Source organism: Echinococcus granulosus (assembly GCF_000524195.1).
Source record: "Echinococcus granulosus chromosome Unknown EG_S00018, whole genome shotgun sequence".
NCBI classification, from domain to species: domain Eukaryota; kingdom Metazoa; phylum Platyhelminthes; class Cestoda; order Cyclophyllidea; family Taeniidae; genus Echinococcus; species Echinococcus granulosus.
This window is the reverse complement of record NW_020170398.1, coordinates 720,560-731,759: the sequence shown is the minus strand read 5'-3', so window position 1 is coordinate 731,759 and position 11,200 is coordinate 720,560. Positions and strand designations below refer to the sequence as shown.

At 42.2% G+C, this 11,200-nt stretch overlaps 4 protein-coding genes across 4 annotated transcripts in view; 1 reads left to right on the top strand and 3 right to left on the bottom strand. All coding sequences in view use genetic code 11, as the record gives it.

The window, feature by feature from the left end:
- EGR_03492 (ATP-dependent RNA helicase ded1) overlaps positions 1 to 2,688 on the bottom strand; it is a gene marked incomplete at both ends in the record, with an annotated part of 4,152 nt that extends 1,464 nt beyond the window's left edge. Inside the window, 3 exons of the mRNA XM_024492741.1 lie at positions 68 to 212; positions 665 to 933; positions 1,945 to 2,688. Coding sequence (XP_024352874.1) covers positions 68 to 212; positions 665 to 933; positions 1,945 to 2,688 — 1,158 coding nt within the window. The remainder of the gene's footprint in view (positions 1 to 67; positions 213 to 664; positions 934 to 1,944) is intronic.
- A 4,128-nt stretch (positions 2,689 to 6,816) lies between these two features.
- EGR_03491 (Protein transport protein Sec61 subunit gamma) lies at positions 6,817 to 7,059 on the top strand (the record flags this gene model as incomplete). The annotated part of the gene is made up of 2 exons (XM_024492740.1): positions 6,817 to 6,910; positions 6,947 to 7,059. The coding sequence occupies 2 exons, from the start codon at positions 6,817 to 6,819 to the stop codon at positions 7,057 to 7,059; spliced, it is 207 nt and encodes a 68-aa protein (XP_024352873.1).
- Positions 7,060 to 7,278: 219 nt separating this feature from the next.
- EGR_03490 (Stromal interaction molecule) lies at positions 7,279 to 9,917 on the bottom strand (the record flags this gene model as incomplete). The annotated part of the gene is made up of 7 exons (XM_024492739.1): positions 7,279 to 7,553; positions 7,627 to 7,988; positions 8,130 to 8,230; positions 8,341 to 8,682; positions 8,756 to 8,885; positions 8,993 to 9,203; positions 9,818 to 9,917. The coding sequence occupies 7 exons, from the start codon at positions 9,915 to 9,917 to the stop codon at positions 7,279 to 7,281; spliced, it is 1,521 nt and encodes a 506-aa protein (XP_024352872.1).
- A 738-nt stretch (positions 9,918 to 10,655) lies between these two features.
- Positions 10,656 to 11,200, bottom strand: part of EGR_03489 (Stromal interaction molecule) — a gene marked incomplete at both ends in the record, with an annotated part of 4,208 nt that continues 3,663 nt past the window's right edge. Inside the window, one exon of the mRNA XM_024492738.1 lies at positions 10,656 to 10,755. Coding sequence (XP_024352871.1) covers positions 10,656 to 10,755 — 100 coding nt within the window. The remainder of the gene's footprint in view (positions 10,756 to 11,200) is intronic.

The following is an 11,200-nucleotide window of genomic DNA, read 5'->3' as shown; positions in this document are numbered from 1 at the left end:
ACAAAAAACGGGAAAAAAATATTTCGCAAATTCTGCAGGAGTGAATCAGTATAAGAGCCCAACTAACTTGTATTTCATTCGGAAATGTGGCTGAGAACATGAGAGTCTGACGCTGGCTGGAATCGGGCATTCCATTCTGCTCGACAATCTTGCGAATCTGTGGCTCAAAACCCATATCGAGCATACGATCCGCCTCGTCCAAAACAAGGAATCTAAATTTATTTTAGCATATGAGAATAACAATCATTACCCCGACCCACATTCACTGAACCTAAAGAACGGTGGTGCGTAAACCTGCGCGTGTCTAGACTAGCTCCAATTATGCAAGAAAATACACCACATTATCAAATAAGCAAGCATTTGAGGATATTAACTTCCACAGATAAGATAACCGTCGTAATTGTGCATTTGCAAAATTGATTTGCCTACTTCAGTAACTGTAAGCCAAGATCAAATCAGTCAACATGGCCATTAATATCAGCTCTACATTAACGTAAGCAGTGAGTTTATGATAAATGGTTTTTCAAGTGCAAACGCCCACAGCACGATCTAAAATTAAGCCTAAAATAACCACATGCTTTATATTGCGAAGCAATAAAGACAAAGGAGACATTTTAGTTTCGTGTGCACCACCACAGCTAGACCCACAACTCGATCACCTTACTTGACATTCTCCAGAGTGACCTTCTCTCGTCCAATCACATCAACGAGACGGCCAGGCGTAGCAACAAGAAGATCACAGCCGCGCGAAAGATCACGCAATTGATTGTTTACGGGTGCACCACCGTAGACCACACAGGGCTTCAAATCCGAACGGTAGGCAAACCGACGGGACTCGTCAAATATTTGGCAGGAGAGCTCCCGCGTAGGTGCAAGAATTAGACAGGTTGGACTAGCCACACCCATTTGCAGGGAATGGCTTCCCTTTATTTTCTAAAATGAAGCGGAAGTACATCCTGAGTTACACATTAGTTGTTGAAAACTCCCATTTATAGGAACCTTGACGGGTAGATTTCAGAGCAGGATTTCGGCATGAGAGACTTGTTTAGGTAATCTGAATACTTTAATTAAAATCACTGAGTCCGGAGTGTGAGAGGATGTCTAATTAGCATGAATCAACACAAGGTCAAGTCACACATTTTCGCAGGGTAATACTATCGTAACGAACTGTCAATCTCTTGTGCAGCAAACACAACCGAAGTGTCAATCGAGAATTCGGTGCAGTGTACCGAACAAGGCCAAGAGTTTAGAGATAATAAACAGTAACAAAGTTAGAAACCGTGATACTAGACATAAACTATGAGGAGCAACCTAGCATTTATGCGAAGGAAGTTAGTACCAGATTCAATAATAGTTGAAATTCCTAGATTTCCAAAAAAAAACAGAGCAACGAACTGAAATAATACTTTTTAGTCAGTAATTGAAACTATAATGAACCCTATTAATAAATCATCATCATGGCTTAACGGAGTTTGAACCTCAATTTCTAACGGGGTATGAACATAGGCAAGTTTTTGTAGATTAAGACAACTAGGTACCTACAAAATAAATGGCTACTCTACACAAAAGCTAACTGGTTCTAAGAGAAAAAAATTAAACACCGTAAAGGGGTCACGAGTTAGTGAGGAAGTTAACAAGATCATATTTACGCATTAAAAAATATAGGTTACAAGCGAGACCGAGACAACGAAAATGCAGATTAGATATTAATCAATACCGATGATAAAAAACAACCCAAAGCAGCTAACAATAGTATCTCATGTCAGACCAGACACCAAAATGTCATTTTAGTTACTATCACCATACCCAATACAGATGCCGCATTCAAGTGTTTAAAAATAAATTAGTCGCACTGTACAAATCCCTTAAACCGATAATGACCTCATTTTCACAATTAAAAAGCCAAATCCCACCCTTCCAAACATTGCATTAAACAAAACTTACGGAGTCATTTCCCTTTTCCCCTCCCTTTGAACTGCCCTCAAGCATCATATGAAGTAGAGGTATCAAAAACGCGGCTGTCTTTCCGGAACCCGTCTGAGCACAAGCCATAAGATCGCGCTTCGCTAACACAATTTGAAGGGCGTATTTCTGTACCGGTGTTGGGTGAACATACTGAGCACGCTCGATGTTTTCCGCAAGGACCTTATGCAATTGTACGTCATTAAACGACGTCAACGGGTCGACAGCAGTCCAGTCCGGTCCCGACTGTTTCACTGGGATACTATCATAGAGCTCTAAGTTAATAGCAGCTTTGGGTGCACTGTCACAGAAAAGCTCCTCTTCGGTTTTGAAAGAAAAATTCCAAGATCCTGAGGAATTGTTATTCGTGTGGCCGTTGTGACAGGTAGAACTGATATTATTCAGTCGGCAAGATCGGCGTTGATGCCCACGATTGCCAGTATGTAAGTGATCGAATCGACCGTTTTCAGGTGGAGCACCGAAAATACCGATTCCGTTGGAGGGTTTATTCGCTCCGCCTGCTGCGGCGGACATAAACCAAGGAGTAACATAGGAGTAGCTATTAAAGGGCTGCTGCTGAGGCGGAATATTCGGTTGAAACCGGGTAAATCGCGGTGGAGTTCCGCGTTTGACTTGATTTTGAAGGATGGTTAAATGCCTTGCTAACAAATTGATTGCCAACAGGAAAGTAGAATGACCAATCTCCGAATCCCTGAGGAGTTTCATTAATTTTCAGTTGTTGAAACTAAAAAATTTGCAAATTCCGCAAGTTTAGTAATAAGGGAGGTAATTTACTTATATCGGCAAATACACATTTCTTTATATGGCCTCAGAGATTAGCATCGTAATCAACCGAACTTTCAATTCTTTTCTAGACTAGAGTAAACACAATCATTACGAAGGGACCAGTAGATAATGCAAATCAAACAACGCGGATTTGCCTACTGGAAATCCGGTTCATTCAAGTGCACCATGTTTTATCAAAAAAGCACAATTACATGGGGCACATAATATCCGCAAAACACAACAATTTATAAAATGGTTAGAAAAACCAACTGACACTAGCATCCAGTTTTTCCATGATCAAAATAGGCAAACGTCCGTGATTGAGAAGATCTACGCTATAGCACATACAACTAACTGTGGGTCGTACCGACCGCCAAAATGGACACTGAGCATTAGCGAAATAGCTAAAAAAATTATCAGTTTAAAGTAATCCTAACCATATCAATCAAAAGCGTCATAAACACTGATTCACGAGTTTTGACCTAAAGCTGTAATAAGTTACAGAGAAAAAGGTACTCCTATATGCGCTTGTTAGCATTTTGTAGAAAACAGCTGTTTATTATTCTAGTACATGATTTTAAGTTGGAGTTAATCACTTACCTTAAGTAAGGTCATGTTGGGGATTTTTGGCTTATTCGGGTCAAGACGCTTAAAATTATACCTTAACTGTTAGTGCCATGAGTTCTTGAAACTGGGACATACCACACTACAACTTCTCCTTAGGTGCACATTCAACTACGCGGACACCCAACCACCGTTAGGTTGCGTTTCTGCTTTGCCGCAAAGTCAGTGGCCGTCAAATTTTTCTTCGCACTCGCAATGAGGCCTATAAGTATTCCAGAGAATACTCAAAACCTATATTGGTAGCGGTAGCAGGCAAACCCAACTCAAAAAATTGATTTTTATTTTTAATTTAAATGCTGGACTTTGATGTAACAGAAGGTTATCTGCTGTAGATAAGTATATGTTCGAAGACTCCTAAATTAACGATTGAAAACAACGTCTGCCTTTGGGAATTAACATAATCATTTTTAGGAATGCTTTTAAAATTCAAAATTCAACCAATTTTAAAACGTATGGAAAAGTCTTTTACGGATCTTTCTGCGATACCCATAGGAAGGTGTCCATTAAGAAAACAAGCAAAGCCTTCACCTTTCTGCTGGCATAATCGAACAAATAATAATATCCGTACATCTCTAATGAAATATAACTGACAAACAGGAACAAATGCAAAATATTAGCAGCGTGAAACGACCTTAGGTCAAGGGGGTCTGCCTTATGGGCAGTTATTTAGGAGTAGCGATGGTCATGCAGATACCCTCATTGTAGAGCATGACCTGGTCTTGAGCAGTATAAAGCCAATGAGTCTTCTTTTCCTTTAGTGTCACAAGTAAGACAATCTTTTGACAAAATGAGGTTGCGAAGTCTCATCCTTGAAGATGAGTCAATCGCACCTCCATAAGCAAGAAGAGGTATTGCTATTTCGAAGCTGTTGGGGGACTGACATGGAAAGCGTCAGGGACGATGGTCAGATTTAACGAAACGTTATTTATTGAATTAATTTCCCCCTTGTCTGCACGATGGAAAGCTTAGACACTTTCATCACCACGGATAACGCTTCTGCTAGGCAGCAAGGCCTTTTTACAAAACCTTGGCCCGTGACGACTGAAAGATCAGCTAGATTTGCATCATATTAAAGAAGATTTGTTTGAACGAACCTTTTTGAGAGGAAGCGCCCAGTGTATGCTAACTTCATGATTGGGTGAATATTGTTGGCTTCTCAGAAAAAAATGAACTTCGAACCGCTGCAACCGCGATTCAATGCATTCATTTATCAACATTATCAAACAGATGATTTTCTTATTGAACCAGTCTACTCGTTTCAGCGTGAAAGAGGAAATCACATAAGCTACTACAACACAGCAGCTAATATGTAAGGCGATGGTTGTTTACCCTTCGGCATTGGCGAGGAGCTACTTTTGAGTTGGCTATTGTACCACACCGAGTGGGCCGGCCTTCGGGCAATGTCAGTAGCCCAAATACCTTCTGTACGTCGAGTATGTATATTCTGTTAGAGTATTGTCTTCTTTCGTCTTCAAGGAAGTACTGGGGCGCTGTAAACGATCTCTGGTACTAAAAACAATTAAATTATCTACAAATTCTTAAATTGGAGGCAGACTATATGTAAAAGGTACGGGTCAGAACTGGCTAGGTATGCTATAAATTACGTCTTTATTGGATAATTGGAAGTAGGCATCGTATTGGTAATTTTTAGGGTGTGTTTATGTAAAGGTACCTTTTAGATGACAAGCGACCAGATTACACAAACCTCGAGACGCAGCAGATTTCACGTCTTCCATGGATAGGACACGAAAGGGCTGTTGTGCAATACTTAGGTTGTTTTAATGTACCTTTCAGGGAGGAGGTGAGCAGAAAAAATGGGGATTTCGTGGTCAGATTGTCCTCCCCCGCACCTAGTGACTACAGCTCCCCTCCTTCTTGAACATTGTATTCCCCCTCCCCATCTTGTCACCTTTAATAAAGATGTCCAAAGCGAATCAACCGGGCTTGTCTAAGAACGTTAGGTGCAGGGAAGCGGGGATTGATGGATTTCGCTTCACAGTAGAATCCGTTAGAGATGAAGTAGACAAACGGTTGCGGTTATAGGATCACTGCAGCGTCTCGAGACTCCCTGAAGACGAAAGAAGACAAAATACTCCAAGAAAAAAATATATATACTCAGCACGGAGAAGGCGTCTGGGCTATTGGCATGGCCCAAAAGGCCAGCCCACCCAGCGAGGTACAAGGGGGCTAATTGAAAGTACAAAAGTGGTGCCTCACCAGCGCCGAGGGATAAACCACTATCGTATTACATAGCCTTCCTCCTCTTTTGAGCGTCGTCTCCGGCGCTTCCACAGGTCAACCTCCCGCGTCAGCCATTACAACGTAGTCGGTGCAGTAAAGTAACACCCACGAGCCGACCGTGCCAGTCACCAAATTAGCGCGCAACTGAGGGGATACTTAACCTCAACCTCACTGATCCCTCTTGGCGGCTTGACTGGATCTGGGGTTTCGTCCGGTTTAGGGATTCGATTCAGAACGGGGAACTGCGCCGGCCATCATGCGTGTCCATAGATAGAGGCAGGAACACTGGCCTAAAAGCAGATTTGAATAAGGGAATACAAGATTTAAAACAGGTCCATGGGGGACGGTAGGGGAAATCCGTAACGAAACTTCCGGCTGGTTCACGGCCAGTGTCGCTTCAGTTGTTAATAGCTTTTCGGCAGAACACGGGACTGGGAGAGATGCCGAAGGTAGACGTCAACATCAACCTTTCTGTTAGGAGTCATCACCATTCTCCCATCCGCAGCATATGTACTTCTTCCGCCCCACTAAGACTTATCACGCAGAAGTGAAAAATCAGGATACATGTCCTCTAAGATCGGGTTCGTTTTCCGCTGCCACCAATGCAGCGTCTCGAGATTTTCTGAAGACGAAAGAAGACAAAGTACTCGGGCAGAATACATATTCAGCACGGAGAAGGTGTCTGGGCTATTGGCATGGCCCAAAAGGCCAGCCCACCCGGCGAAGTACAAGGGGGCTAGTTCAAAGTCCAAAAGTGGTGCCTCACCAGAACCAAGGGATAAACCATTATCGTATTACAAACGCAGTTACACAATTACTTCAAAAATTTTGCTATTTTTAGGTCATTTTAGCCTTTGAATGTCTTGCAAAGCCATTTATTTTATCATTCTATTTAGTTAATGGCTTCAATTGACAGCATTCAAAGACTTTTTTTAAAAACTTGGCTATCTTAGATTCAAAATGCGATTTCTTGAACACTGTTGCTTTGTTATATACTTTTTAATTCTTTTAAATTAATAGTATATGTTGTTTTAATGCTAACACATTTTTCACCCTCGGTGTAAAAATCATTAAATTTATCGAATTTATTTTTGACTTCTATGCGATATCGCAGTTATTATTAACGGAATGCAAGTCGCTTCTACCACTTGTTTATCTACACCAACATCACTAAGGTCGGTTTTCGTCGCTTGCCAGATTGGAATGGATCAAGTTTCGGCGGTTACGGACCCTCTTATTCAGTTTGCAAGGGCCTCGGTTCACTTTTTCCATCGCTGCACCAAGCCTGATCGGAAAGGTAGTTTCCATATCATCAACCCTTACGCCACTGTAGAATTCAAAAAGAACGCCATTGCCACTGCTGTTGGATTTCTAGCCATGGGCATCCTCGGGTTCATTATCAAGCTCGTGTTCGTGCCTCTCAATAGCATTATTGTCGGTGGTTAAGCAATGATTCACTAAAATTAGTTGCACTATACACCTTATTTACTTCTTCATCAGTGCGTGGCGATGGCGCCGCAAACGCTGGTATCGACCGCCCGGAACCTAAACCGTTAATAGGTGTCGATAAATGTATTTTGAAATCATGGTTACAGGTAAGTAGCATAGTGAGTTAATTCACAACACAGCGGCCCGCGCTCGGAATAAAAGTGCACGCAAGTTGGGTTAAGATATGGAGGGGTTTCTGTGATATCCGTCATAATTCAGGTGGCCTGATCCCGGATCCAAACTAAGTTGCGGTTTGACTGGAGAAAGGCTCTGTGGTGGGCTGTAACAGCCTTGAATCTGGTGGGACTTGGCTTTGCGACGCCACAGCGCGGCAAACGGACGAACGAAGGAGTAGTTTCTTGGTAGGGGTGGTTGTATTAGTAGGCCGGCGGCGTTCTCCTTCGATATTGCATTGGGCTCGTTTCTTGTGTCGGAGTGAGGGTACTGGAAGTCTGCAATAGACGCGGGTAGACGCATGCAGTAAGCATGGTGTGAAAAGGTACGAGGCTGTGGTTGCTGACTTACTGTCGGTGGAGGGTGTATCGAAGCGGGGTTTGGATGGCAGATCCTGAAACATACTTCTGTTTTGCCAATCCAAAGTGGCCTTGTTGCATTCCTCATCGCTAGGACGAGTGCACGAGCTTGGTTGGTCATCCACGAAATCCTCACCAGTAAAGAACGAAAAGTCGGTAGAAAGATCGAAGAGACGAATGCTATTGTTATTGCCTTCACCGCCGGGATGGCACCTGGGTTTATCGTAGCCTAGAGCGGTTAGCAAGGCATTAAGGTCTGCGGGCTGCTGCAAAATCAGGCCTGTTAGATCCTCAATTCGACTCCAGCGATGCTTCCGCTCTTGCATGTCTGCCGTGACGTTTTCGAGAACTCGTCTAAAAGAGTCGGAATGAGCTAGCGTACCTAATGCTAACATCTTGGTCATTGACCAACAGTGAAATCGTGTAATTTGGCTGAATTATATTTTACTAGGCTTGAATTGTATAAGGTTGTTAGTAAACAGTGACTAGGCATACCGAGCAGCGTTTAATTTCGAATCGACATCGTCCAAATTATCCGAATGTATAAGCCGGACCGAGCCCACAAGCGAGGAGCGTTTCCTTCGCACGCGATCACACTACAGCAATAAGACATTAAATGGTGTTTAGGAAGTGCTCATCAGCAAGCAACGTTTGCAGCGTTAAAATGGACAAAAATCATGTACGGAACGTTTAATACGAAACGTACAGCCTCTTTGGCAGCCATAAGCTGTTTGGCAGCAGCAGAACGCTTCTCCCAGTAATGCCTCAATTCTAATTCATGAGTCATTTGAAGAAGAAGGGCTAGTTCTGTTATGGGTGCCTCGATGGGACGCTTAGCGGCAAGAGCAGCGGCGGCGGCTACCGACGCAGCCGAAAGTCGCTCCGACCCACCGATATAGAATGAAGCATGTGCGGGTAGCATTGGTGAGGCTGACCACTGCCCACTACAGATCTGAGATTCGGCCACAGTCCTTCGAGGGAAGAAGGACGATTCACTGGGCTTGCGGGTCGGTGGCTCCGTTCTGCTATGCTTAGCCGAGAGAATAGACTGGAGAGTAGATCATTCCCAGGGTTAGGAGAAAAGTGAAGACTCGAGAAGAGCAAATTTGAAATTCGCTTACCATATGCTCCGAACTACGGCCCGAGTCAGAGTGGTGGAAGAGGGTTTCATCGTCGATTTGAACTGAACGACCCGTAGCCATCCTGCTGTTAGTACACACTGAAGATTCAGCTTCCTTCAAGCCCAGTAATCTGTTAGAAGAAAACTTCGGTAAAAGATTAAAAGAGTCGATTTCTCCTAATATCAAACGAAACTAAGGGAAGGGGGAGGGTAAAGAGGAAGTGAATAAGAGACTCACTCCTGCTGCAGCTCTTGAAGAGTTTGTTCAGCCCGAGAGAGCCTATCATAGTTGCCAAAAGTGGCGCTACGCAGACGCTGGGTATAGTGGCGATTGAGTCCTATGAGAGTGATAATAAATGCAATTGCGACAACCAGTGTCGAGAAGAGGGGCATATCCTTGCTGAGGTGGACAAGGAGACTACTAGCTGCGGCCACGGTGGAGAGGTTTTCTAGCATTGAAGGATGGCAAAACGATGAATTAGATGGTGAGATAAAGGAGGAGGATGAGAGTACAGCGCTCGCCGGGAGTGGCAGGCATAAAGTGAACGAGTTTTGCGGTAGCACACTCACCCACACGGACTTTGAACGGTTAGGAATAGTGAATAGTGTACGCATTTAGGCAAGCACGCGCGAGCGATATGGAGAGGGAGGCCTGGAGGCGCTTCAATTGTAATGTGATCAATGTGGTAGATGAGAAAATACCACGATTATGGCCGTGTATGAGTGTGGGTGGGGAGAGGGAGGGAGAGAGGATGGTAGTGGAAAAATATTCGCAATTGACCCCAATTAGCATAATAGATGATCCGTTTAAAAAAACTCATGGCATGTTTGAGTAGCTTGGATGAGGCTTCGTGGCAGCAATAAAAGTGATTAAAAAATAAAAACATTCGCCATAAAGAATGCCACTTAAAAGGGACGAAAAAGGAAATTATTTTTCTTTTGTTGAAGCTCAGTTACATTTCTAAATGGACGAATAAGAATTTAACGTCTATAAGTCGCAGAACAGACACCAAAAAATGTATTCTCTGATGAAATTACAAAATATAGTGAAATGCAGGCTTACTTTTGGGGGGACCGAAAAGAATTAGATCCATGGCTTTAAGGGACAGTTTCCGACGATGAAGGGAGTTCTTAATCCCGAGTTCATCAGTGAGAAACTTCATGTTGCGAGAAACAAGACTACAAGTGGAAGTACGCGCACATGATAACAGCCCAAAATTACTCAAAGCTAATTTTGTACTAATCAATGCAAAATAGAGTGACATTTAACGCTAAAAAAGAAATTGAAAAAAATAATACTCTGCAAAAAATATGACCTTCAATAATATAAATGAAGCAGGAAAGCGTTAAGCCATAATTTGCAAATGTTCTGCCCTCCGATGAGATTTAAAAATATGCGGGATTAAAGGAAAAATATACCCAGCATTATGGTAAAATCAGATAACAAAAAAATCAAATGACCTTGTTTCGGTGATATTTTCAAGCAATTAGCCTTCTTTCAGAAGAAAATTAAACGAAACAGATAACAGTTGCAATGATATTGATACTCTTGTATAGTACATTTTAATACATACACAAACCGTGAGGGTGAAGATGGCATAAATAAGAATTAGCTTTTTAAAATCTCAGCTGTCATTTAAGAAGCATTTAATCGCCTTTCGGTGAGACATATCAGAGAATTATTAAACTTGTTTGTTAGTGCAATGCAAGCAAAACCTAAAGGATCGCTTATCCATGGCATTAAAAAATCACTACAAAAAAGAATAATGGGGGATGAGAGCAATGAAAACACACTGGGGATTAAAAGTATTCGATCGCAACGCCACTTTCATGAGATTTACCTCAAATATACAATATTTATTAATATAACACATGGTTTTTTGAATTAAAAAGAAACTAATTCATTTTTTCTGCTTAATTATGAAGTTCAAAAACGGAACAAGAAAAGTCATACCCAAGTAACTCATTAAAGGTGAATTCAAACAACCCATTAGAAAAGAACTTGAATAAAAAGTTAGAAAACAGACCTTCAATTTGGATGAAGAAGAGGCTAGCTACATAAAATGCCCAGAGAATGAGAAAGCACTCAAGTGAAATGCCATGACAGAAAACAAGGTTATTACGAATAGGGTAATGAAAAATGAAGGAATGGAGGGACAAACAAATGGTTAACGGCCTGACATTGCATGCTTCACGAGAGAGTTTATAAAAGAAAAAGAAGCACGCCCACTGTAAAAGTGGAACCCAGAGAGAACAAGACGTATAAAAATGTGTAAAATGAGCTAGATGTTAGACTTATGGGTGATAAACTTACCGAGGTATGGATTCACCATCTACCTTGTACTGCAGGAAAAGGTCGCCGTATTCGGGGAGTTCTACATGCTCTGACAACCATCGTACAGTCTCCGTAACAGTCCAATTATGCGCTAGCACAAATATATAACAT